At 42.3% G+C, this 21,797-nt stretch overlaps 1 protein-coding gene across 4 annotated transcripts in view; it reads left to right on the forward strand.

Moving 5' to 3' along the window:
• Positions 1-805: 805 nt before the first annotated feature.
• The window catches only part of MED23 (mediator complex subunit 23), a 42,833-nt gene continuing 21,841 nt past the window's right edge, over positions 806-21,797 (forward strand). The window contains exons 1-13 of one of the 4 annotated variants that reach the window (XM_028723431.2): positions 806-941; positions 4,055-4,086; positions 4,213-4,300; positions 5,624-5,748; positions 5,897-6,008; positions 6,937-7,035; positions 8,177-8,278; positions 9,403-9,472; positions 10,461-10,573; positions 12,250-12,345; positions 12,992-13,009; positions 20,350-20,550; positions 21,495-21,638. In XM_028723431.2, the coding sequence (XP_028579264.2) occupies positions 891-941; positions 4,055-4,086; positions 4,213-4,300; positions 5,624-5,748; positions 5,897-6,008; positions 6,937-7,035; positions 8,177-8,278; positions 9,403-9,472; positions 10,461-10,573; positions 12,250-12,345; positions 12,992-13,009; positions 20,350-20,550; positions 21,495-21,638 (1,251 nt within the window). In that variant the 5' untranslated portion in view covers positions 806-890. Of the gene's footprint in view, positions 942-1,231; positions 1,445-1,793; positions 1,814-4,054; positions 4,087-4,212; positions 4,301-5,623; positions 5,749-5,896; positions 6,009-6,936; positions 7,036-8,176; positions 8,279-9,402; positions 9,473-10,460; positions 10,574-12,249; positions 12,346-12,991; positions 13,010-20,349; positions 20,551-21,494; positions 21,639-21,797 lie in introns of those variants that run through there. The other 3 variants (XM_028723434.2, XM_028723433.2, XM_028723432.2) reach the window with 3 other exon arrangements.

Here is a 21,797-nt window from a genome sequence, read left to right on the forward strand (position 1 = left end):
GGGAGGGAACCACCAGAAGACCCTTGGAGCTGGACCTCAGTGTCCAGGCAGAACGATGGGGGTGGAGATGCTCCTTCACGTATACAGTGGTACATCAGGTTAAGAACTTAATTCGTTCCGGAGGTCTGTTCTTAACCTGAAACTGTTCTTAACCTGAAGCACCACTTCAGCTAATGGGGCGTCCCGCTGTCGCCGCCCAATTTCTGTTCTCATCCTGAAGCAAAGTTCTTAACCTGAGGTACTATTTCTGGGTTAGTGGAGTCTGTAACCGGAAGCGTCTGTAACCCGAGGTACCACTGTACTGGACCGAGGCCCAGTTGTTCTCCGCGTGTTTCTTGTATACTAAGGTCAAGCCGGCATCCTAACTCTGATAGGCATCTTCCTACATTCTCCTAACTCCTCTCTCCGTAGCAATGTCCCACGCTTGGCACATCTGTAGCTTTTTCTCAGTGGCATGAGACAGCCTCGATTTGCGTCCCACGGTCGCTGCTGGCTAGCATTTACTCCCGAATAACCACTAATAAGTCTAAGAATAATAAATAATAATTCTGCGGGAAATGCCCGCGGAGCCAAGGGAGCCTGCCTAGGAACAGGTTGCAGAACGAGGCGGCGGCCCGTCTACCTGAGAGCGAGTTCCATGGAACTTCGGCGGACCTCCCTTTCGAGCCCACCCACCCGGGACCGGCTTCGCATCCCTGGCCCAGCCGAAAGAGCCCCGCCGCCTCCCGCCTCCCTCGCCAGGCTGGAGCCCGCGGTGCCGGAACCGAAACGCCGCAGCTGCGCCGGCGACCCGGATAAGAAAGGAAGCGGCGTCCGGTGCGCCGCTCTGCAGTTTCCTTGTTTCCGGCCGGCTCCTAGCGAAAGAGGAGGCCTCCTCCTCCGCCGGCGTCATGGCGGTCCCGATGGAGACGCAGCTGCAGAGCATCTTTGAGGAGGTGGTGGTGAGTTCTCGCGGCCCGCGTGGACAGTGGGTGGCTGCGTGTCGTCGGAAGGAAGGCGCTGGAGGACTGAGGCGGGCAAGACCCGTGTCGTGAAAGGGAAGCGCAGCAGTGGTGCCGGGGGAGGGAAGGGCCCCTCCGTGGATGCTGCCGGGCTCCAGCTCCCCTGACCACCGGCCGTGTTGGCTGATGGGGACCCGGAGGCCAGTCACATCCACGGAGGGCCACAGGTCGCCAGGAGAGAGGAAGGAGGGCCGCAGCTCCAGTGGCGCTCTCTCCCAAGAAGAACAACGCAGGGAGCTTCGCTTTGAGGCAACCCCAAAAATATTCACTCTGGACGCATGCAAAGGTTTAAAGGGATGGGCTGCACATGTTAGCCCTGACTCCTATGTTACTGAGCTGGTCTGCTGCACCTACCTTGACGTGTGTGTTTTCAACATGGAAGTCTGAAAAGGACTTGCAAACATATCTGGTTGATCGTACTTACAAGCATCGGGAACTTGCATGTAAGCATGCCCTGATCTACATACTCTTGCCCTCCATGTGTCCTGGATGAATGCCTGAAAACAGCTTTTGGATAAGGACTACTACCCTTTTAAAAAAGAAAACAGTAAGGCTACTAGCATTTCCATGCAGGCTGTTGTGGAGAGATGCCCACTCTATAACCACCATGGAAGCACAGGCTACTAGCTTCTTAAGGTAATAATAATAATAAGCCCACTGCGTTTCCATGCTGGTTGTGGATTAAATTATTCCCCTTTCTTCCTCCATGTTAATAGGGAAACCAAGTGGGGTGGGGGTGGAAGAGGAATTGAGTGATACATCTCTCCTCCATCATCCCCCTCACCTGCATGGAATTCCTGCTTGCCCTGCAGGTTGTTAAATACAAGGCTACATAATGACACCATGTGGAGAAAGTGGAGTGGTAGTAAGGCCAAGAATGTCTCTGGGGTAGAAGGCTGGGGCTGGAGTATGATGCTTTTTGGATGGTATCTATTGAAGGGAAGGGTTCACAAAGCAGTGCTGATTTCGGTTAGGAGCACCCAAAGGGAGATATCAGGAAAAAATTTATGACAGTGGAATGGACTCCCTTGGAAGGTGGCGGGCTTTCCTTCCATTGAGGTTTTTAAGCAGAGGTTGAATGTTGTGGATGTTTTAGTTGAGATTCTTGCAATAGACTCTGATGGTTTCCCAACTGATTTCCTAGGAGCATTTGAAAAATTTGAGAAAGAAGTACCCCTAACTGATGGAGTTTTGCTCTAGTTAACTGGTTCTTCATCCTGTAACAATGGTAGAGGCCCACCAGGCCTTCCCATTTGGCCCATGAGGCCATTTTGGCCAAGCCACTGCCACCAGCTCTCAACCTGATGTCACATATGACATCAGATGTGAGACAGGTAAAGACCTTGCTGGGCCAAAGGTGGTTCTTTGCAGTTCTTTGTGAGTGCTGACAATCAGCTGATGGAGTTTGCATAGCACTGTGCATTGCACTTTGCAAGCCTGGATGATCAGCTGACTGTTAAGGCTTTTTCACTGCCAACACAGATCACCTGACATTATTGTGATGCTATGTGATTAACAGCAAACTTTGGATGGGGTGAGGGACATAAAGGACAAACCCACTGACAGGATCCAGTTTGACATCCCTGTCATATAGTATGACATCTACTGAACTTTATTATAGTACAGTCATGCCTAGTGTTGCGTTAGGTTCATGTTGCATCTTTTTGGCTTGCAAACGCAGCAAACCCAGAAGTGTATACGCAGAAGCGTTCGCACATGCGCTGAAGCACACTATCACGCTTCATACTTGCGCAGAAGCACCTCTCTAGTTGCGGACTTTTCAGGGTGCGAACGGTTCGTGTCCACAACTAGAGGTACCACTGTAATAATAATAATAATTGCAACAACCATTATTGTTATTATTATTATACCCTGCCCATCAGGCTGGGTTTCCTCAGCCACCATGAGCGGCTTACAGCATATATAAAAACATAGGAAATATTTAAGCAGTGGGAAGACCTAGAAAGAGCTCCAAGGAATTGCAGTACACAGAATAGAGTAAATTGGTTTCATCTCTATCCAAATACTACAGTATTTTATATAATGATCAGCAGCAGTGAGTCTTGGGCCGTGTGTGTAAAAGAGGACACCTGAACTGGCAGGTGACATTTTTATTTGACTGTAGGATCTCTTGGACTCAGTGTTCAAAACTCCCATTGTGCATTTTGCGACAGGGAATTTCATTATTGCGAGCAGTTTCTGATCTCTGGGTGCAATACTGCGCCTAAGATTTCAGATTAAAACTGCAGAGTGGAAGAAAAGGAGGACCCTTTTCTGCCTCCCCACTTCTAATTACTCTCTGGAGAAGAGACCCTCTTAAGAATATTGGAGGGTGGGCAGGGGAAGAACTAGACCATATGAAAAATGAACATAATATTTTAGCTGCAGTTCATTCATTCATTTTCAGCTTTGTCTTCTTGTTATAAAAAAGCACACCTAGACATTCTGTTGTTGCACCCATAACCTAGTTTTAAGGTGCCATTTGGCTCCTAGCTTTAATATCTGTTTCTAACGCTGCTTGGGCCCTGCAATCCACACCTACAGTCTAGGCTTGATGAAGCAAGCTGAATATTTTGGTAAAGGTATACAGGATGCAAATCTACAGGCTTCAGATGTTGGCCACTAAAAGTCAGAGACAGACTGGTGCTACAAGTAGTGTCTAAGGCTGCTGTTGTGTGTTTGATTAGTAAAGCATCAAGATATGGGAACTTAACCTTCTTCTGTTATTTTCAGCATCTGATACTGACAACAATATATTATATTCATTTATGAATTTTTATTTTAAGCCTCTTTGGGAACCAGTAGTGTCTGAAAAGTGGGGTATAGCTATAAAAATTGTTAAGGCCTCTCTTTCTGCCCGGATCTTTCAGCATTCATTTTTCTTGTAGCTTATTTTCATTTCAGCAGTTACATTTTTGATTAGTTGATGACTTTGCTTCCCCCAGTTACTGTGGAGCCTTTGATTTAACATAGGGTAGAGGAAATGTAGGGGAGAAGCCAAGTTTCGTTTGTCATCAATAACTTGATTTGTTTTTGTTTTTTCCCCTTTGTAGAAAACAGAGGTCATAGAGGAAGCCTTTCCTGGGTAAGTGCACTGAAACTATTTGCTTGCATGATAGCAAACATCTTGTTGTATTTTCTGATGATGGAATGTGTCGTCTGCCCCCCCCCAAAAAAAAATTAATAATAATTGTGGTTTTATTTTCTACAGCATGTTTATGGACACTCCTGAAGATGAGAGAACCAAATTGATCAGTTGCTTGGGAGCCTTTAGACAGTTCTGGAGCAATCTTTCTCAGGTGAGTAATCCATCTGTTGCTGACATTATTTAGAAACAACACCCAAAGCTTCCCAAAGCATCAAGTTACAGATCAGGTTTTCATAATTCTATACAATAATGCCAGTAACTCTGTGAGTGGAATTTCTGCTGTTTAGAGATCTCAGATAGCTTCCAGTAGTTAAAAGCCACAGGCATGTCCTGAAGTTCAGCATATTAATAGGGTGTGCTGTTTTCTTTTTAAGATGCCATAATGTTGTCTTAGGGTCTCTGTGCACCACCCAGCCAGTTCTGCTTTATAAGCTGCTGTTCCTGGTTTCTGCTCATATGTTGGGCTTTGCAAGGATATAAGAATACAAGATCACTGACCTTCTGGATCAGACCAAAGGTCTATCTAGTCCAGCATCCTGTTCTCAAGTGGCCCAAGAGATGCCTGTGGCACATAAGCAGGACATAAATGCAACAGTACTCTCCCCACTCGTGATTCCCAGCAACTGGTATGCAAAGGCATAATACCTCCAATAGATAGTACACAGCCATCAAAGCTAGTACTCACTGATAGCCTTATCCTCAATTAATTTGTCAAATTCCCTTTTAAAATCATCCAAGTTTGTGGCCATTATTATATATTGAGATAGTGAACTTCATCAACTGTGCACCATGTGAATGAGTACTTTTATCTGTCCTGAATTCAGCTTCATTGGATGACCCTGAGTTCTAGTGTCAGGAGAGAGATAGAAAAAATTCTTTCCATTCACTTTTCCCACATCTTGCACAATTTTATACACCTCTATCAGATACCCACTTACTCATATTTTGTTCCTAAACTAGCTCTGCACAAGTGGCCAGGAAGCTCCTGCTGGCAGTTCTACCAGCAGTAGACAGGGGAAAGACCCCAGAATGGAGTGTAAGGGAGGCCCATTGGAGGCTTCAAATTCATTTGATTCTAAGCCTTGCAGATCCCCCAAGGGGCCTTGCCATTGGACCCCTGAGCTACACCAGCATGTGGCTGGCATAGCAAGAAGGATAGAACCCACCGTACCATTCTGTACTTTCCTAGGCCCTTGCTGTTCTTATGAAACAACTCCAAATTCAAATCTCAGCAGTCTCCCAACTCCCCTTCTTTCCAGTAATCTGTGTTGCTTGACTAGACTAATAGTAATGGACTTTACTGAATGGTCTTCCAGAGAATTGTTTTGAGAATCTTTTTCCATCCTCTTCACAAACAGGAATTATTAAAGATACTTGCTTGGAGGTTTTTTTACTGTAAATATTTACTTCTTCCCAATCTCTTTTCAAGTTTATGAAATCTGAATTACTGACATGTTTATCTTTTCTTTTACAGGAATCTCATGAACAGTGTGTTCAGTGGATTGTAAGGTTCATACATAGCCAGCATAGTCCTAAAAGAATTTCTTTTCTGTATGACTGTTTAGCAATGGCTGTGGAGACTGGGCTGCTTCCACCAAGGTACGTTTCTTCCAGACAAACTGGGCCTGTGGAAAAGCATGATGGAAAATTGGGTGCTTAAGGATTGTCCTCATATGCACTAGTACTTGGAGTCTGACAACTTTCTCTTAGAAAATACATCACTCACTTTTGTTTTCAATTTCTCCAGGATGGTTTGTGAATCTCTGCTAAATTCTGACAACCTAGAGTGGGAAAGGACACAGCTTTGGTCTCTAACATTTAAGCTTGTCCAAAAAATAATCGGTGGTGTAGACTACAAGGTAATGGGCTTTAAAAATCTCTGTGTTGCAATACTTCATTGTGCTTTTTATATTGCTATTATAGGCTACAAACAGTTTTCTAGGTTGTTTATTTACATTTAATGCCTACCTTATCCTGAGGCTTGGGATTGCCCTTGCTATACCTTGTCCTTATTCAATAATTGTATGATGTAGGCTATCATTTATTATATCTGTTGAGAGTAGAGTTGAAACAGAGATAGAAAAATTGCTTCTTGAGGACACTTAATGATTCCAGGACTTGAGCTGATGTTTTTAATCCAGATTTCCTGATTGCCAACACCGTTGGTGGTTGACAACCCAAAAATTACTTTGAATTGTAGGGTTTCCCAAACTGGTGGGATTCGCATAGGAATAATTATGCGTAGTATCCAAACAGTGGATAGGGGCCATGCCTTTTCATCATCACCTCGAAAAAGGTGCAGAGTATATCAGCATAGTAACTGTGCTGTGATGATGTGGGTCATAATCATTGCATGCATATCTCATCTGTAGGACCATATTTCAAACATTGTACTTTGGTTTCCAGTGCAGCATTGGAAGCTGTGTGTACAGTCCTTATAGCTGAATTGAGGCATTCAACGATGATAAACTCACACCCAACATCCAGCAGGGGAATCAATGCACAGTAGCTTACTTCTTCACACAGTTTTCCTTACCAGCTCCTGGGAAACAATGTGTAGTTCTAACAAGCAACCTCATTTGGGCGGCAAGAGAAGCTGAACCCATTGGATGAATCTGTGTATATGGTATTCATTGCTTTAAGAAAGTGGATGACAATCAGTATAATTCTAAGGACTGGAAAATCCTATATCTGTGTGTGTATCTTCCGTTTCTATAAAATTCAGACATGTACATTATGTTTTCCCAGATTTTATCTATATAATTTTGTGTGTGTGTGTTTTTATAGGGTGTGCGAGATCTTTTGAAGGGTATCCTAGAAAAAATCCTAACTATTCCCAACACAGTGAGCTCTGCTGTTGTGCAGCAACTTTTAGCAGCAAGAGAGGTAAAGTTGTGAAGTGATGCAGGATGCAATAACACAATAAGTTATTTTAAACTGCAGACGTCTGTCAAACAAGGCTTCGGGGAAGCATTTGAAATTTACACGTTCAATTTGGTTTAAAAGCCAATTAATCTTTGGTTGCCTTAAAAGAGACCTCTGAGAAAGTTTATCTGACATGCATCTACTAGAGAAAGTTATTCTCTGTGTGTAAGATGCAGAGTGCAATAGTAGTGTATCTGCAGCACCTTCTTGACAGGATATTTTCTTAAAGGTCTCTTGAGATATTCAGACAACACATCCAAATCTTTATGCAAAGCAAGCATTGCAACTACTAAAAAAAGAAGAAAGTGAATTAAAATATGAAGTTTGGTTCCAATCACTGTGGTTCTTTAGAATGTTATGTCCTGGAAGAAAAAAATTCTTTCTTGTTGCACAGCCTTCCTGAAAGAATTTTTTTAATATTGGATATAGTATTTTCAATGTGTTCAACTAAGAGTGCTAACTGCTTTAAAAATCTAGATGGTTAGCATCCTTTCAACGATTCCATTTTTAGCCTTCTGAGATGTCGGAGCACCCCATCGTAGTTTGAATGTAAAATTAAAGCTGAAACTTGTTTGTCTGAAACATTGCAACCAAATCTCCTCATTCTGACCTTGTTTTTTCCTTCCCTCCATTCCATTCTGTCCCGTCCCCTCTTAATAACAAACACAGGTGCTGAGTGCTGGTGGCCATAGAGCCAGAATGAGGTCACTGAGAAACAAGAAGGCAGATAGTGCCATGCTTTATTTTATTTTTATTTGCAAAAATTTCTATACTGTCAGCATTAAGAAAAAATATAATGGCAAAATGGCAGCATAAAATCAACAATAAAATTACATTCATAAAACAAGTACAAAATGCTTGGGGGAACTGCAAGGTTTATGAAAGTCCAAAATGTAAGGGAGGACAACCCAATGAAGACTGAGCTTGTTCGGTGGCTAGAGGAAGACAGAAATTTGAGGCAGATGTCTGGGTATGACTAGCTTTCTGGAACCATGAACAGGATTGCTCCATATGGCAACATTTCACTGTGTTTCACTTGCTTTTCTCTAATTTTTGTAAACAATTTTTTTTCTTCACTTTTCCTCTCTTTGTTGTTACCTAGGTGGTTGCCTACATTTTGGAAAGGAATGCTTGTTTATTACCTGCCTACTTTGCGGTCACAGAGATCCGAAAGTTGTATCCCGAAGGAAAACTTCCACATTGGGTAAGGCTTAAGATATATATTTAAAAGGACAAAATGCCTTCATTTCCTTAAAGCCTGGAGTAGTATGGTACCTGTTTATTCCAAAGGGAAGGGAAACGACATCTAGGTTCAGTGTGCCAGGTTCTTACTTGGCATGCAGCATAGCCCTTGATCAAAAGGATTTCGTCACTATCACAAATACACACCTCAGATGTTTTAACCAGGCAAGCTTAGTCTCGGACCAATCGCTCCTTGAGACTTACTGTAGAGCATCCTAGAACGATTATACTGTAAAGGAAACTACAGAAATGCTTTGCATTTCCTATTTCACTGCATCTTCATTTTGTGAAGAATAGGTCCTTTATATATCATTAAAAAAATTGTGTGTGTCTGTCATTTCCTTTTTATAATCCTATTGTCTGGTGTTGCACTCAAGAGTTCTCCCCTTATGCAAGTTTGCTGATTGCTCTTGTTTGTTTATCTTCCTTTGCACACAGGAAAGGACAGTGGAGGTTCATAATGTGAAGAGACTTAGTTAATGTTGTTGTTGACATTTGAAAGGAGGCAGGCTAAAGCCTGCTTTGCCCTTTTTTGAATAACATAATAGTGGCTGAAGCCAGTTTTGCTGACCTAGTTCTTAATTCAAATTATGATAACTTACTGGTGAAGATTTGTAGCATTTGGATTAATCTCATAGTACTGGTTAAAGTAGGGACACGGGTGGCGCTGTGGGTAAAAACCTCAGCGCCTAGGACTTGTCGATCGCATGGTTGGCGGTTCGAATCCCTGCGGCGGGGTGCGCTCCCATCGTTTGGTCCCAGCGCCTGCCAACCTAGCAATTCGAAAGCACCCTTGGGTGCAAGTAGATAAATAGGGACCGCTTACCAGCGGGAAGGTAAACAGCGTTCCGTGTGCTGCGCTGGCTCGCCAGATGCAGCTTGTCACGCTGGCCACGTGACCCGGAAGTGTCCTCGGACAGCGCTGGCCCCCGGCCTCTTAAGTGAGATGGGCGCACAACCCTAGAGTCTGGCAAGACTGGCCCGTATGGGCAGGGGTACCTTTACCTTTTTACTGGTTAAAGTAATTTGCTTGTTGGGTGCAAATTCAACTGGGTATTTGACTTCCAGTTTTATTTACTTTTTAAGTTGTTAGGCAACCTAGTATCGGACTTCGTGGATTCCTTCAGACCTACAGCGAGAATAAATTCCATCTGTGGTAAGAGTTTCTAAATATAGCAATGTAATGTTAGCTTTGTTGGCAGCAGCTGAAGGATCTAATGTGCAATTTCTAGCCCATAATGTTTAAATACAGATAGCTTGTCTGATGATTAGTTAGATGTGCCACTGATTCCTGCGTGTCCTTAATCTGCCACTTGGTGGTCTCTGGGATCAAGCATTATAGTCTGCCCAGCAGAGCAGTGCTCCAAAACTTGATCATTGTGGTGGGAACCAGTGTTGACACCACTTGTGCAATGGTGCCTTTCACCAGCTTCCTCTGGTTCACCAGCTACACCCAGGTTCCTGGGTAAGGATAGCTTGATTGTTGTCATCCATGCATTGGTAACCTTTGAGGCTGGATTACTGTAATGTGCTCTCTGTGGGGCTGCCCTTGGGTCTTGTTCGGGAGGGCCAACTGGTGCTGAATGCAGCGTCCTCCTTGCTGGTGGGAGCTCCTGGTTGAGAACAATGAGAACCTGAGCCTTTAGTGTCATTGGCCCAGTCCTGTAGAACACCCTGCCACTAGAGATTCAGCTGGCTCCTCCTGTGCCAACTTTCAAATGTCTGCTGGAAGCATTTCTATTCTGCCAGACCTATGCAGGCAATTAAGAGTACATCCCCCACGATGGTCTGCTGCTGTTTGTTTTTAATTATATTTTTTGCCTTTTAACTTGTTTTGATTTTATCATTTGCTCTTCTGTTTTTATATTGTTGTAAACGGCTGGTAGTTCTTTACGATACAGCGGTATACAATTATTTTTTATAAAATAAATAAACTGATCCTGGGGCTTGAAAAATGCAGCATCTGTGGTAACTTCACGCAGATGCCTGTAGGCAGGGAACAATCAAAGCCCTATTACTAGTATTTCTATTGTATACAAAAAGAATTGGCTAACAATATCCTAGGGTTTTTATGCCTTGCAAATTTAGGGAGAGGTATACTTTGTGACTCATGGTTTTCTCTCTTTGGTTTCCAATACATGTAGGGCGATGTAGCCTCCTTCCTGTAGTAAATAACTCTGGTGCTATTTGCAATTCATGGAAGCTGGATCCTACAACTCTTCGTTTCCCACTGAAAGGCCTTTTGCCATATGATAAGGTATATGTGCATGTGACAGATGTGAAAGCCGTATTTCTAACTTGGAAATGTGAGGGGGAACAATTTGTGGAACTTTTTCACGTAGACCGGTTAAAGTGCTGGTGCTTATGCAATTTTGAGAATGCATTAAAATGTTGTTGAGGATTAGACCATTGATTGCATGTTTTGATTGCTAAAGTAATATACAGCTTTTTCTCAGGGTCCTAAAAAAAGAGAGTATGTTATCGTTGTTGTTTTTCTTGTTGTTGCAAAATCTCCACCCTACTGAGCTTATAAAGCAGGGGTGTGTACCTGAACATAATGCTCGGAAACTTGTGAGAAAGTGATCCTTGCACTGGCCCTTGGGGAGGCTTGAAACGAGGCAAGATGTGCGGGAATTTGAGTTGTGAAGGTGGGAGGGGCTTGTCCCTGCAGTTGCGCTGGGCCTTGTGTGCACTTGGAGCATTTGTGAAGTGCCGCATTAAATCAAAAGCAAAGCCCTGCCACACCTTCCTTTCACCGGAGTAGTAGGGCTGGTACGGAGCTGGAATGTTGGCTCCCTATCAAAGCCTGTTTCGGCTCCTTGCACATGGCTATTGAATTGAACGTGTCAACTATATACAGGCAAATCCAGTATTCTTGCTTGATAAATGTAGTCCCCTGCTTTACTCTATTGCTGCCAGCTGCTTTCAGAAGCTCCTTGCGCAGAGCACATCCAGTGAGGGTTCACCCATAATAGGAAGTTGCATTTCTGCCTAGTGAGCATGCAAGTGTTGCCACCTCAACTGTTCTTGATGTCACAGGAGGACTCTGCCAAAGAACAGAACCCTCCTGGAGGGAGTGACTAATGCTATCCAGGGAAAATGGCTCCTGGGGGTGACATTTCCTTATAGTTTGGTAGAAATAGCAGCTGTTCTGGTTCTCTGTTTTGCCCAAACGTCTCACGGATCCGTACAAGAAACGCTTTGGGGTGTTTAGGTATTTTGAAAAGTAGCAAGCAAGCCGCCGCCATGATAGCTAAAAAGTGTTGCACTTTTATTGTCGTATAAATTCAGCAAGCGGTACATAAAGGTAAGTTGTGTTGGACCACCTTAGCTCCTCCCCACCCCCCATATTCACAGTGCCCCATTGTTCATATCTGTCAGTCAGAAAATCAAGTGGGTCCTTTTCGTACTGTCTCCGTGGTGAAGTTGGAGGTGATCGAAGGTGTAGCCAAATATTCTTAGTGCATGCTAATAAGACTGCAAGAATAAAATAACCTGCAGGACTAGAGAGACAGCGAGAATGTTCATACAAGTTGGGAAATGAAGCCGGTGGTGATGAATTCTGCATCACAGAAGATGAGTTTCTGCTTCTGTGAAAAGCTTCCGTTCCCACCTATCTAAAAACGCTGCCATTTATTGCCTACTCTTGAATTGATAGGTAATAATTTGGGCAGGGTCGGTGGAGAATAGTTATGGCAATAAGCTGAAATAAGACTCTTGTTAAGTCTTAGAGCATTAAATCACTTACCCCAACTCCTGCCATCAGAGGAAGCAATACCTGAAGTAAGAGTCATGTTAGCGGGAAGAAGGGAGCCTGCTTAATGTCTGTCACTGGTAATGCTTTAATCGGATGGGGAATCTTAATTTCAGCTGTTAAATGTTTTTGTGTCAAAAGGGTTGGCATTTGTATGCTTTTTTGTTTTTGTTTTCAAGGATCTGTTTGAGCCTCAGACTGCTTTGTTGCGGTATGTGCTGGAGCAGCCCTATTCCAGAGATATGGTCTGCAATATGCTAGGTCTAAACAAGCAGGTACTGTATTGTGCTGTAATGCCTTTTGTTTTGCATAGAACCTGCACTTTTCTTTTCTCTTTTTCTTTGCTATAGCTAACTAAGCAAAACAGTTGAGGATCAGATCATGATTCCCCCCCCCCCCACCTTCAGTATTATTGCTTTAGGTTAATTGGGCACTAATATTCCTATCATTTATATATTGCTTTAAAGGTTTCAAAATTGAAAAGTAGAGACTTTAAATATATATATACATATATATATTGGCATTGCTTTTTTCCCCTATAAGGCCAGCCTCAAATATACCCTGAACCTATGGCAGACAAACGTTCCCCTCTTTTTTGGAGGGTTGGCGGCAGTGGTGGTGGTAGATGTGCTGCTTAGATCACTAGTCTATTGAATTTGTCTGTGAAATGCCTTGGCATGTTTTCATTACCGTCAATGGTAATGAATGGATTAATGTTAAACTTTTTAATTTATTTATTTATTTTACTTTACTCCCCACCCCTTTTTTTTCTCCTTTCTTTTTGCCTTACCATGTGGGAGGGCCTGGTCTGACTTGGGGTAACTTGAGGCTGGCCTCATAGTCACTGTTTTGTCTTTTCTTTTTTTCTTTCTTTATTTTTGTTCTGTCCTGTCTTGTCCTGCCCATCCTCCAATGCTCTAGACCTTGAACATTGCTCAGGTATGTTCACAACCTTACTGTTGTATTGTGACTAACGATACGCTGGCTGCTTTGTAGCCGCTGATTCCAGTTCGAGAATACACGTCTGGCCAGGGCTTGAAATTGGTGGGACCATCACATGCTAAGAAACGGTTAACTTCCTAAAAAATCTGAGGTTTTAAGAATGCTGTGTAGTTTAAAAAGGATCTTATGAAGCCAGTTCAATAATTGGCTTGGGTTACCCATGACTTACCCAAACTGTCATAGTCAATTTTGTTCCGACTATAAAATTTCCTTGCCTTGAAAAGAAAGAAAAACTTGTTTGTATAACAATGTGAAAGAAAACTCGGTTTGCTAAATATTAGCACACTTAAGTATTTATGTAAAAATTCAACTTGACTAGGAAAGGTCATACTCAGCCTCCATTTAAAAAAACCCAATAACTCTTTTAACTTATATCTCCAAATGGGCTGAGCTAAAAAAAAGCAAAGAAAAAAATTCCTTGGGAAGATGGACATAAATTTACAACTTATTTAATACCCACACTAGTCTGCATATATATTTCAACTTTGACCTCTTTAGTCTTTTCTTTTTAATTTAACAAGTTTATCCAAACTGATATTTAAGCAAAGTACAATGGCGTTGGTGTTTGCAATACTATAGTGAAGGTTGTGTCAGTGTTTTCATTTTATAAAAAAACTCATTTCAGGGGTTGTACTTGACCATAACATTTGCTTGATGCTAAAACTTTGGTTATTACTTAAAAACAACAACAATCTTTTAGACTTAGATTTGCTGTATGTTGACTTTGCAAAGAAATTATAAAGTAGTATTCCACTTTAAAATAATGCAGCTATTTAATATAGTGTTGTTTGTTAATATTTTTTTTAAAAAGCTTTGGTGAATGGTACAGTGTCAGTTGTGGCGTTAATGCTTAAAATGATTATTTTCACAGCTAAGCTTTTATTGAGATAGAAATGAATATTTTTATAAATTGCTTCTTCAATGCTAAATTGTAAAATAATCTGTACCACTGGAAGTGCCCAAGCACGCGGAGCTGTCTAATTTGTGGCTACCTGGCATATTTCTGCTGCACGGCCATGAATATTCAGAAATGTACAACTCTCCTTCATCCTTTTATAATGCTTAGCATTGCACAACTGGGTGTATGCAAACAGGTTTGTTGCATAAAGTATGAATTGGACCTTAAAGCTGGAAAACCTGAGGCCAAATCCCTTGATGAATTTGGTTAAGCCACTGCCTTTCAGCTTCACTTCCTTATCTGTTAAATAACTCCCTGCTTTACTAAATTGCTAAATTCATCTTTGCCAAATATAAATATTGCAAAGCACATTAAAGCCCCTGTGTTGTACCCAAATGTGTTAGGTTCCTAATGTGGCATATTGGAGCCCCATTTTCCTTGCCAAAGCACACACTACAGTACCACAACAGGCTCTTACGAAGAATCAAGAGTTCTCTGTGCATGTCCTGTGCCTCTATTCACTTTTCTTCCCCCTCTGCTTGGCCAAGGAAGGTTACACAGGAGAAAACTGAGCTCTGCAAGTATATTTAGCTCCTTGCTGCAATTGTGAAATTAAAATATTGTCCGGTTCCACCTTCTGCCTCTTTCACCTCTACTCTAAGCCTCCCAATAGACAAATGTTTATAAAATAAGACTAAATATTTAGTGGCTTAATTTTTAACATCATCAACTTCACAATAGTAGGTTTAGAAATTACCATTTTGATCCATTTTACATATGTACCTTTTTAAGTACATTGAAAGATCAAGATTGGGAGAAATAATTTCTACCTCCATCATACAGTTCAACTCAGAGCAAACTTTTATGGCCAAGTAACAAAACTTTGAAATTCATGGTTTTTTTAATGGAAATGCTGACAAACTATGAATTGTAGGTGTGCTGCCATAATAACAACAGTCTGTGAACTTTTTTTTTTTCATTTGTCAGTAAAAAAAGCATGAAAGGGTTGTGTGTGACATTGCTTGGTTGGCTAATGCTGCAAATGATATCAAATGATCAATACTGAAACTATGCAAGTTGGTTTTATTGTAGATTAATCAGCTAGGAAATCTGTATTCCCTGAAAACTTCAGCAATTAAGACCTTGGCTTTGCATTACAATATCAACTGCCTACAGCTCCATCAAAAATTTACTTGTGACTCAAAAATGATTAAATAGAATCAAGCTTCACACATACATCTCCACCTAACATTTATGTGTTGGACTTGACCCCATTTTGCATTGGGGCCTTTACCATGAGATCAGTTATAAACAGATGGCGTGAATAGTGTAGTGCTACAATAACACAATTGTTTCTGCAGTGAAGTGTGCTGTCAGCAGGAGCGCTTCCCCTGCTCTTTATGCTGTCCTCCTGGGCCCTGTTCCTCCTGTGTTTCTGCTGCTGCTGCTCTCTTTAATTTCCTTTCGTATCTTCAGAAAAAAAATCCCTCTATGGTTCCTCTTTAGGAAACTGTTGTCAGGATATGTCTCCTATGATATCCGTAATCAGCCCATAGTTGTGACCTTCACACCTACCCAGCTCATTTGAAACTGAATATTGGTTCCTTTAAAAGGTAAAGGTACCCCTGCCCGTACGGGCCAGTCTTGACAGACTCTAGGGTTGTACGCCCATCTCACTCAAGAGGCCAGGGGCCAGCACTGTCCAGAAACACTTCCAGGTCACGTGGCCAGCGTGACGAAGCTGCTCTGGCGAGCCAGAGCCGCACACGGAAACGCCGTTTACCTTCCCGCTAGTAAGCAGTCCCTATTTATCTACTTGCACCCGGGGGTGCTTTCGAACTGCTAGGTTGGCAGGCACTGGGACCAAACAACGGGAGCGCACCCCGCCGCGGGGATTCGAACCGCCGACCTTTCGATTGGCAAGCCCTAGGCGCTGAGGCTTTTACCGACAGCGCCACCCGCGTCCCCGTTGGTTCCTTTACAACCCTCCAATATCCAAATACGGATGCTGACTCCTTATGAACAAACGTTTTGAAGTAAGGGGACTCCCTTTCAAACAGCATTTTTGTAACTGATAATTTTTAAAAATCAGCACAAAGTTAGTGCTGAACACTACATCTAGTCTAAATAATTCCAATGGCTCCATCCTCTCCCATGCTTTTCAACTTCTATATGAAGCCGCAGGGAGAGATCATCAGGGAATCTGGACTGGATGTTCCCCACTATGATACCCAGCTCTACCTCTTGTTTAAATCTGAACCAGTGAGGGCAGTAAATGACCTGTATGAGTGTCTGGAGGTGGTTGGAAGATGGATGCTGGTTAACTGATTAAGGCTGAATCCCAACAAGATAGAACTGCTGTTTCTGGTGGGCAGTTGTCGGGGGCTCCCTGGGTTAACTGTGCCCCTGAAGGACCAGGTACACAGACTTGGGGTCATTTTGGACTCATTACTGCCCATAGAAGCGCAGGTTAATTCTGTGTCCAGGATGGCAGTCTACCAGCTCCATGTGGTATGCCAGCTGAGACCCAACCTGCCTGTGCACTGTCTCACCAGGATGATTATCTCCCACTTGGACTACTGCAATGTGCTGTATGTGGAGCTATCGTTGAAGGTGACTCGGAAACTGCTACTAATCAAGAATGCGGGAGCTAGGCTGGTGACTGGGATTGACCATGAGGACCATAGAACACTGGTCCTAAAAGATCTACATTGGCTCCCAGTACATTTCTGAGCACAATTTAAAGTGTTGGTGTTGACCTTTAAAGCCCTAAATGGCCTCAGCGTCTCCACCCCCATTATTTAACCCAGACACTGATCCAGCTCCAAGGGTCTTCTGGCGGTTCCTTCGCTGCAAGAAGTGAAGTTAACAGGGAACTTGGTAGAGAGCCTTCTTGGTAGTGGTGCCCGTCCTGTGGAACAATCTCCTGTCAGATGTCAAATAGATAAATAACTCGGATTTTTATAACCATACACTTGTGTTGTATGAGCAACAGTGTCCCTGTGAGGTGCTCAAGAGTCAGTAAACATACTGATCTGTGGAACGGTGGCTACTGTGCAAGAAAGTCATGCTAGTACAGTAGTATTTGCTGTGTACAATTGCTTGCTGCGCACTGTTATGTGTGCATACTGATTCTCCTAGTCTGGGTGCATTTGGGCATTTATAGCATTACAGCAGCATTTCTCTGAGAAAGCCCTTTTCCAATTGGTTCCAGAAGTGCTGGTATTGTACATCATAACAACATTTCTCAGTCTTCACTAGTAGTAGAAACAGAATGAGCAAGGGTTGGGTGTGTTCCAAGTTGGAGGAAGGAAAAAAAATCTGTTCCTAGGCAATCCAAATTCTGTGCCAAGAAATGCTGGATTCTGAAAGCAAATTTGCATAATTTCTCTTCTTTAATGTGCAATTATGCTGTGTTACAGATAAACTGAAGCTCTTAGCAGCCAGACCTTTCTGGCTGCTACGATTTCATTAGGCATTGTCTTCACCAGGTATTGGGAAGCTTCCATCTTCCACTGATGCTGGAATTGAACTTCCATCAGGCCCAGTCAGTATGACTAATGATGGATGATAGAAGAGGCCATGTGTGGAGGGCCACAGGTCACCCATCTTGGTCTACACACTTCCAAGCATCACAGCCCACATGAGTTTCCTTCAGCCAATGTGGAAGTGCCCAGTTTGGGGTTGAGCAGAGAGAGTCAGAGAACTTCGCCCATTGGAGAAAAATCGGAGACTTTGCTTAGGGCCAAACTGGACATCATGTGAAATATATATTTGGATTGAACGCATGCACATTATTAACATTCAGATGGTAGTCACTGGGGAAGCTGCTGGTTATCCGGATTGCATCAGGTGGGGGTGGGGGTGGGGATGTAAACTCTTTCCACCCATTGGCATTGGCACCAATGGGGGACTTTCTCCATTGCACTTGTGTCAGGATCACAGCAGGGAAGAAAAGGATCTCCCCTACCCCACATATGCTTGTGCTTCTGTTGCATTGGGAGCAATAAATACCGCTCACCCTCTGATTTGGGGACAGGAGATGCACAACATGACTCGAGGACCATGACTAAACTTGATCTCAGTGCCCACAACTTTGAAGGGGAGATCAGTTTTTGTTCTTCCCTTACAGCCTTTCTGCTTGAGCCCATTTGATATTTGAGCCTGCTGCTTTCTGCATATTCCATCCCACAGTTCCATTTCCTGGTCAAGTTAAGAGTGTTATAGAAAGCAAAAACTGACCTTTATAGTTCCTTCTGAATCACTTCAAAAATATAATTGCATTCGTGAATTTATTGTCGTTAGAAACCTGCATTAACTGACAGTTGTTTCCTCTTAAATAACTTAATTCAAAACTGACATAGGTTTGCACTCTTGGGCTCTTGGAAATTTGCCCCCCTCTCTACCAAATTCTAGTGAATTTCAAGCCCTGTACACAGTAGTTTTGCATGCTGTATCATGAAATAGTTTGTAGTACTGTCTGTTGCATTCTGCTCTGCTTCATAATTAGTTGCATTTGGAAAAAAAAGTATTCTCAACTGGTGGTGTTAATATTGCTCTTTGTAAATCTGTAACGTGGTTGATCTGTGATAATGGCATTGTGTTTTTTTGAAAGAGAGGGTCAAAAGCAACTAATGTCCTTTGGATTGGAAGTATTCCGTTTTTAAGCATGCTTCAAGAAAGCACAGCTAGATTTGTAGCTTTTGGCAATATTGAGCTGGCAAAGAGCATGTGAAGGAGAGAGTGCTGTTCTCAGAGTTTGTCCAAAGTTTTGTCATTCTTGCATTGTATTGTTAAATTGAAATCATAATCCCTTTTTCATGGCAAAAAGCTATCCACATTGTTAAGCACAGAATAAGTATCTGTTTCCAGCAACCTTGGGATTTTTTTCTCTGTTTGTTTTTTTTAAAAAAAATATCAGAAGGTTTTCTTTTAGACTGCCTGTTAATCCAAGAAACCATTTGTTAAGAGGAGCACTGAAATGTGTTGAGTAAATCGTATTTGGGTATCATAGCACATTTCTCATGAAACGAAAAACAAATAATGAATTCTCTCTTTTTTGCCTCTAGAAAGGGACAAGGCATCTTCATGATTAGATTCTGAGCAGCTCCGTACCTTTTCTGTATTATCTTTTAAAAATAATACTTCTTTTCTTTTTATTAAGGCTGTGTTATGTTACAGGTTCACTATGTGAAACTCTGAAATTCTATAATATATACAGAAATGACTCAGTAACTTCAATCGTAGTGCCTAGAATGCACAGTTTCTTCCAGCTGCTTGTAAAGAATTGGCTTCATGCTGTACCACTGTGGAATGTTCCAATTATGCGCATTATGAAGTCTAAATAGGGGAAGATCAAAATGAAAGGGGTCCAGCAGTTTGCAAAACACAAACGGAAGAAAATAGGAATTGGTATTCCCACATCATGACTGCTCAAGCTGTGTTAATAAGCTGAGATATGAACAAGCTTTTTGCCAGTATGCACTTCTCCATTTTGTAGCATGAACAAACAATCCAGGTATTCTTCAAGCAGCCATAGTTTCCCATTTCATCTCAATGAAACTATAGTTTGAAGTTCATATCAGGATATTAATTTCCAGAGCTGGTAACCGTAGCTTCCTGGTTTGGATGAAATGAGAAACTATTGTTTATTAGAGGCTCCCTGGTTTGATTGCTCACACTGTGAAAAGAGGAATGAATGGCTTCTGTGCACAAGCAAAAGGCTTGTTATGTTGTTCTGAGGTTTTGTAATCGGTTTCTTCATGCGTAACACGAAACCGTGGCTGAGCCTCACACTCGCGTGCTCTCTTTCACAAACTCCACTTAATTAGTTATTTTCTGAATTGTGGAAAACCATAGTTTAACCTCCTTGTGAGGAGGTAGAACACACAAGGACAGAGCTCTGTCTTGTAATCCAAACTATGGTTTGATGGTATATTTGAACTGACACCATATCTTGAGTGTACCTGAATTGTTAAGGTGTCAGGAACTGCCACACTGCATGCAGTCCATTAACTGCGGAAGGGTCCAAGTCCATTGTATTATATTAGTCTTCACACTGTAGCCTCCGGGGCTGGAAACATACTCTTATATGAAAAACATGCTCTTACCTGGTGTTTTTCTAGATATTTGTTGGCTCCATAAACAATTGTACCTGGGTAAGAGCGGGTATAACAAGTAGTCTATTATTTTTTATTAAAAAAATATTATGACCTGTAACATCAGACAGTTTTAATGTTTTGGCTTATCTTGTAAAGCTTTATGTTCAGATCCCATTTCATGCTTCCCAGACTTACATTAAAGTAACTGTACTGAAATGGCAGAGTTTAAATGACGGATGCTCGACTGTGGAATACTTTATCTGGTTTCTGCTTTGCAGCACAAACAGCGGTGCCCTGTGCTGGAGGACCAGCTGGTGGATCTTGTGGTCTATGCCATGGAGCGGTCAGAGACAGAGGAGAAATTTGATGACGGGGGAACCAGCCAGTTGTTGTGGCAGCACCTTTCCAGCCAGCTTATCTTCTTTGTACTTTTCCAGTTTGCAAGCTTCCCTCACATGGTCCTGTCTCTCCATCAAAAGGTACCTACCACTAGCAATAATAAAGAGTAGGCGGTTATCCCGTAACCTTCATGAAATTAGCTTCTGCCCTGCCCACTCACAGTTTCATCTGCTTCCATGCCCCAAAACCAGCACCAGCCCTGAGACCTGTGGGTATAGGGTGGTATACAAATTTAACAAAGAAAATAAATAATAAATTGGTGTGTGGGTGTGTGGAGAGATTTGCCATTCTGCTCTGCACATGGTGAACTATGATTAAGGAAGAAACCTAGCAATGAATATTTGTTGCTACAAGAGAAATGAGGTGCAAAATGCAGTCGTACCTTGGATCCCGAACGCCTTGCAACTCGAACGTTTTGGCTCCTGAATGCCACAAACCCGGAAGTGAGTGTTCCAGTTTGCGAATGTTCTTTGGAAGCTGAACGTCCAATGCGGCTTCTGATTGAGTGCAGGAAGGTCATGCAGCCAATCGGAAGCCATGCCTTGGTTGTTGACCGTTTCTGGAAGTCGGACGGACTTCCGGAATGGATTCCATTCAACAACCAAGGTACAACTGTACCTTGAGGAAATTTTGATGTGTTACCCTCACTTTCAGAGTCTGTCCAGGTGAAACAGCAATTTGAACAGTCAGCTTCATTTTGGTATTGCTTATATATGAGAGAGGCAGTTCTCCTTTTGAAAGTATGTATTAACTGTCTTTTTTTTAAAAAAAAAAGGCAGCGGACACCTTTCAAATTTCTGTTATTTGTTGACTTAAAAATATTAGTCACAAGTCTTCGTGTGCCCTTGTTACATAATTCTAATGCACCGACAGGTCATTAGTTCATGGCATCTTGCAGAAAGGTGAGAGTGTGTATTATTTCCCAAGTGAAAGTATATATTTTATAGAAAATTAGAAGAGATGTTCAGTGTTACAGTTCTTGTCTTGGAGTGTGGACTTGCTGCTCAGTGTATCTTTTTTACAGTTAGCAGGACGAGGCCTAATCAAAGGCAGAGACCATCTGATGTGGGTATTATTACAGTTCATCTCTGGAAGCATTCAGAAAAATGCATTAGCAGACTTCCTCCCTGTTATGAAGCTTTTTGACCTCCTCTACCCAGAGAAGGAAGTGAGTCTTCTATGTGAAATACGTTTATTATGATTTACTACTCATATTTCCCCTGAAAAGACACCCCCCCCCAGCAAATAAAACAAGTATTTTCTTAAAATGCCTTACAATCCCCAAGAAGGTGACAGTTGAAAGGAAAGGGGAAAAGAAGAGATTTGG

This window comes from Podarcis muralis, chromosome 3 (assembly GCF_964188315.1).
Source record: "Podarcis muralis chromosome 3, rPodMur119.hap1.1, whole genome shotgun sequence".
Classification (NCBI taxonomy): Eukaryota; Metazoa; Chordata; class Lepidosauria; order Squamata; family Lacertidae; genus Podarcis; species Podarcis muralis.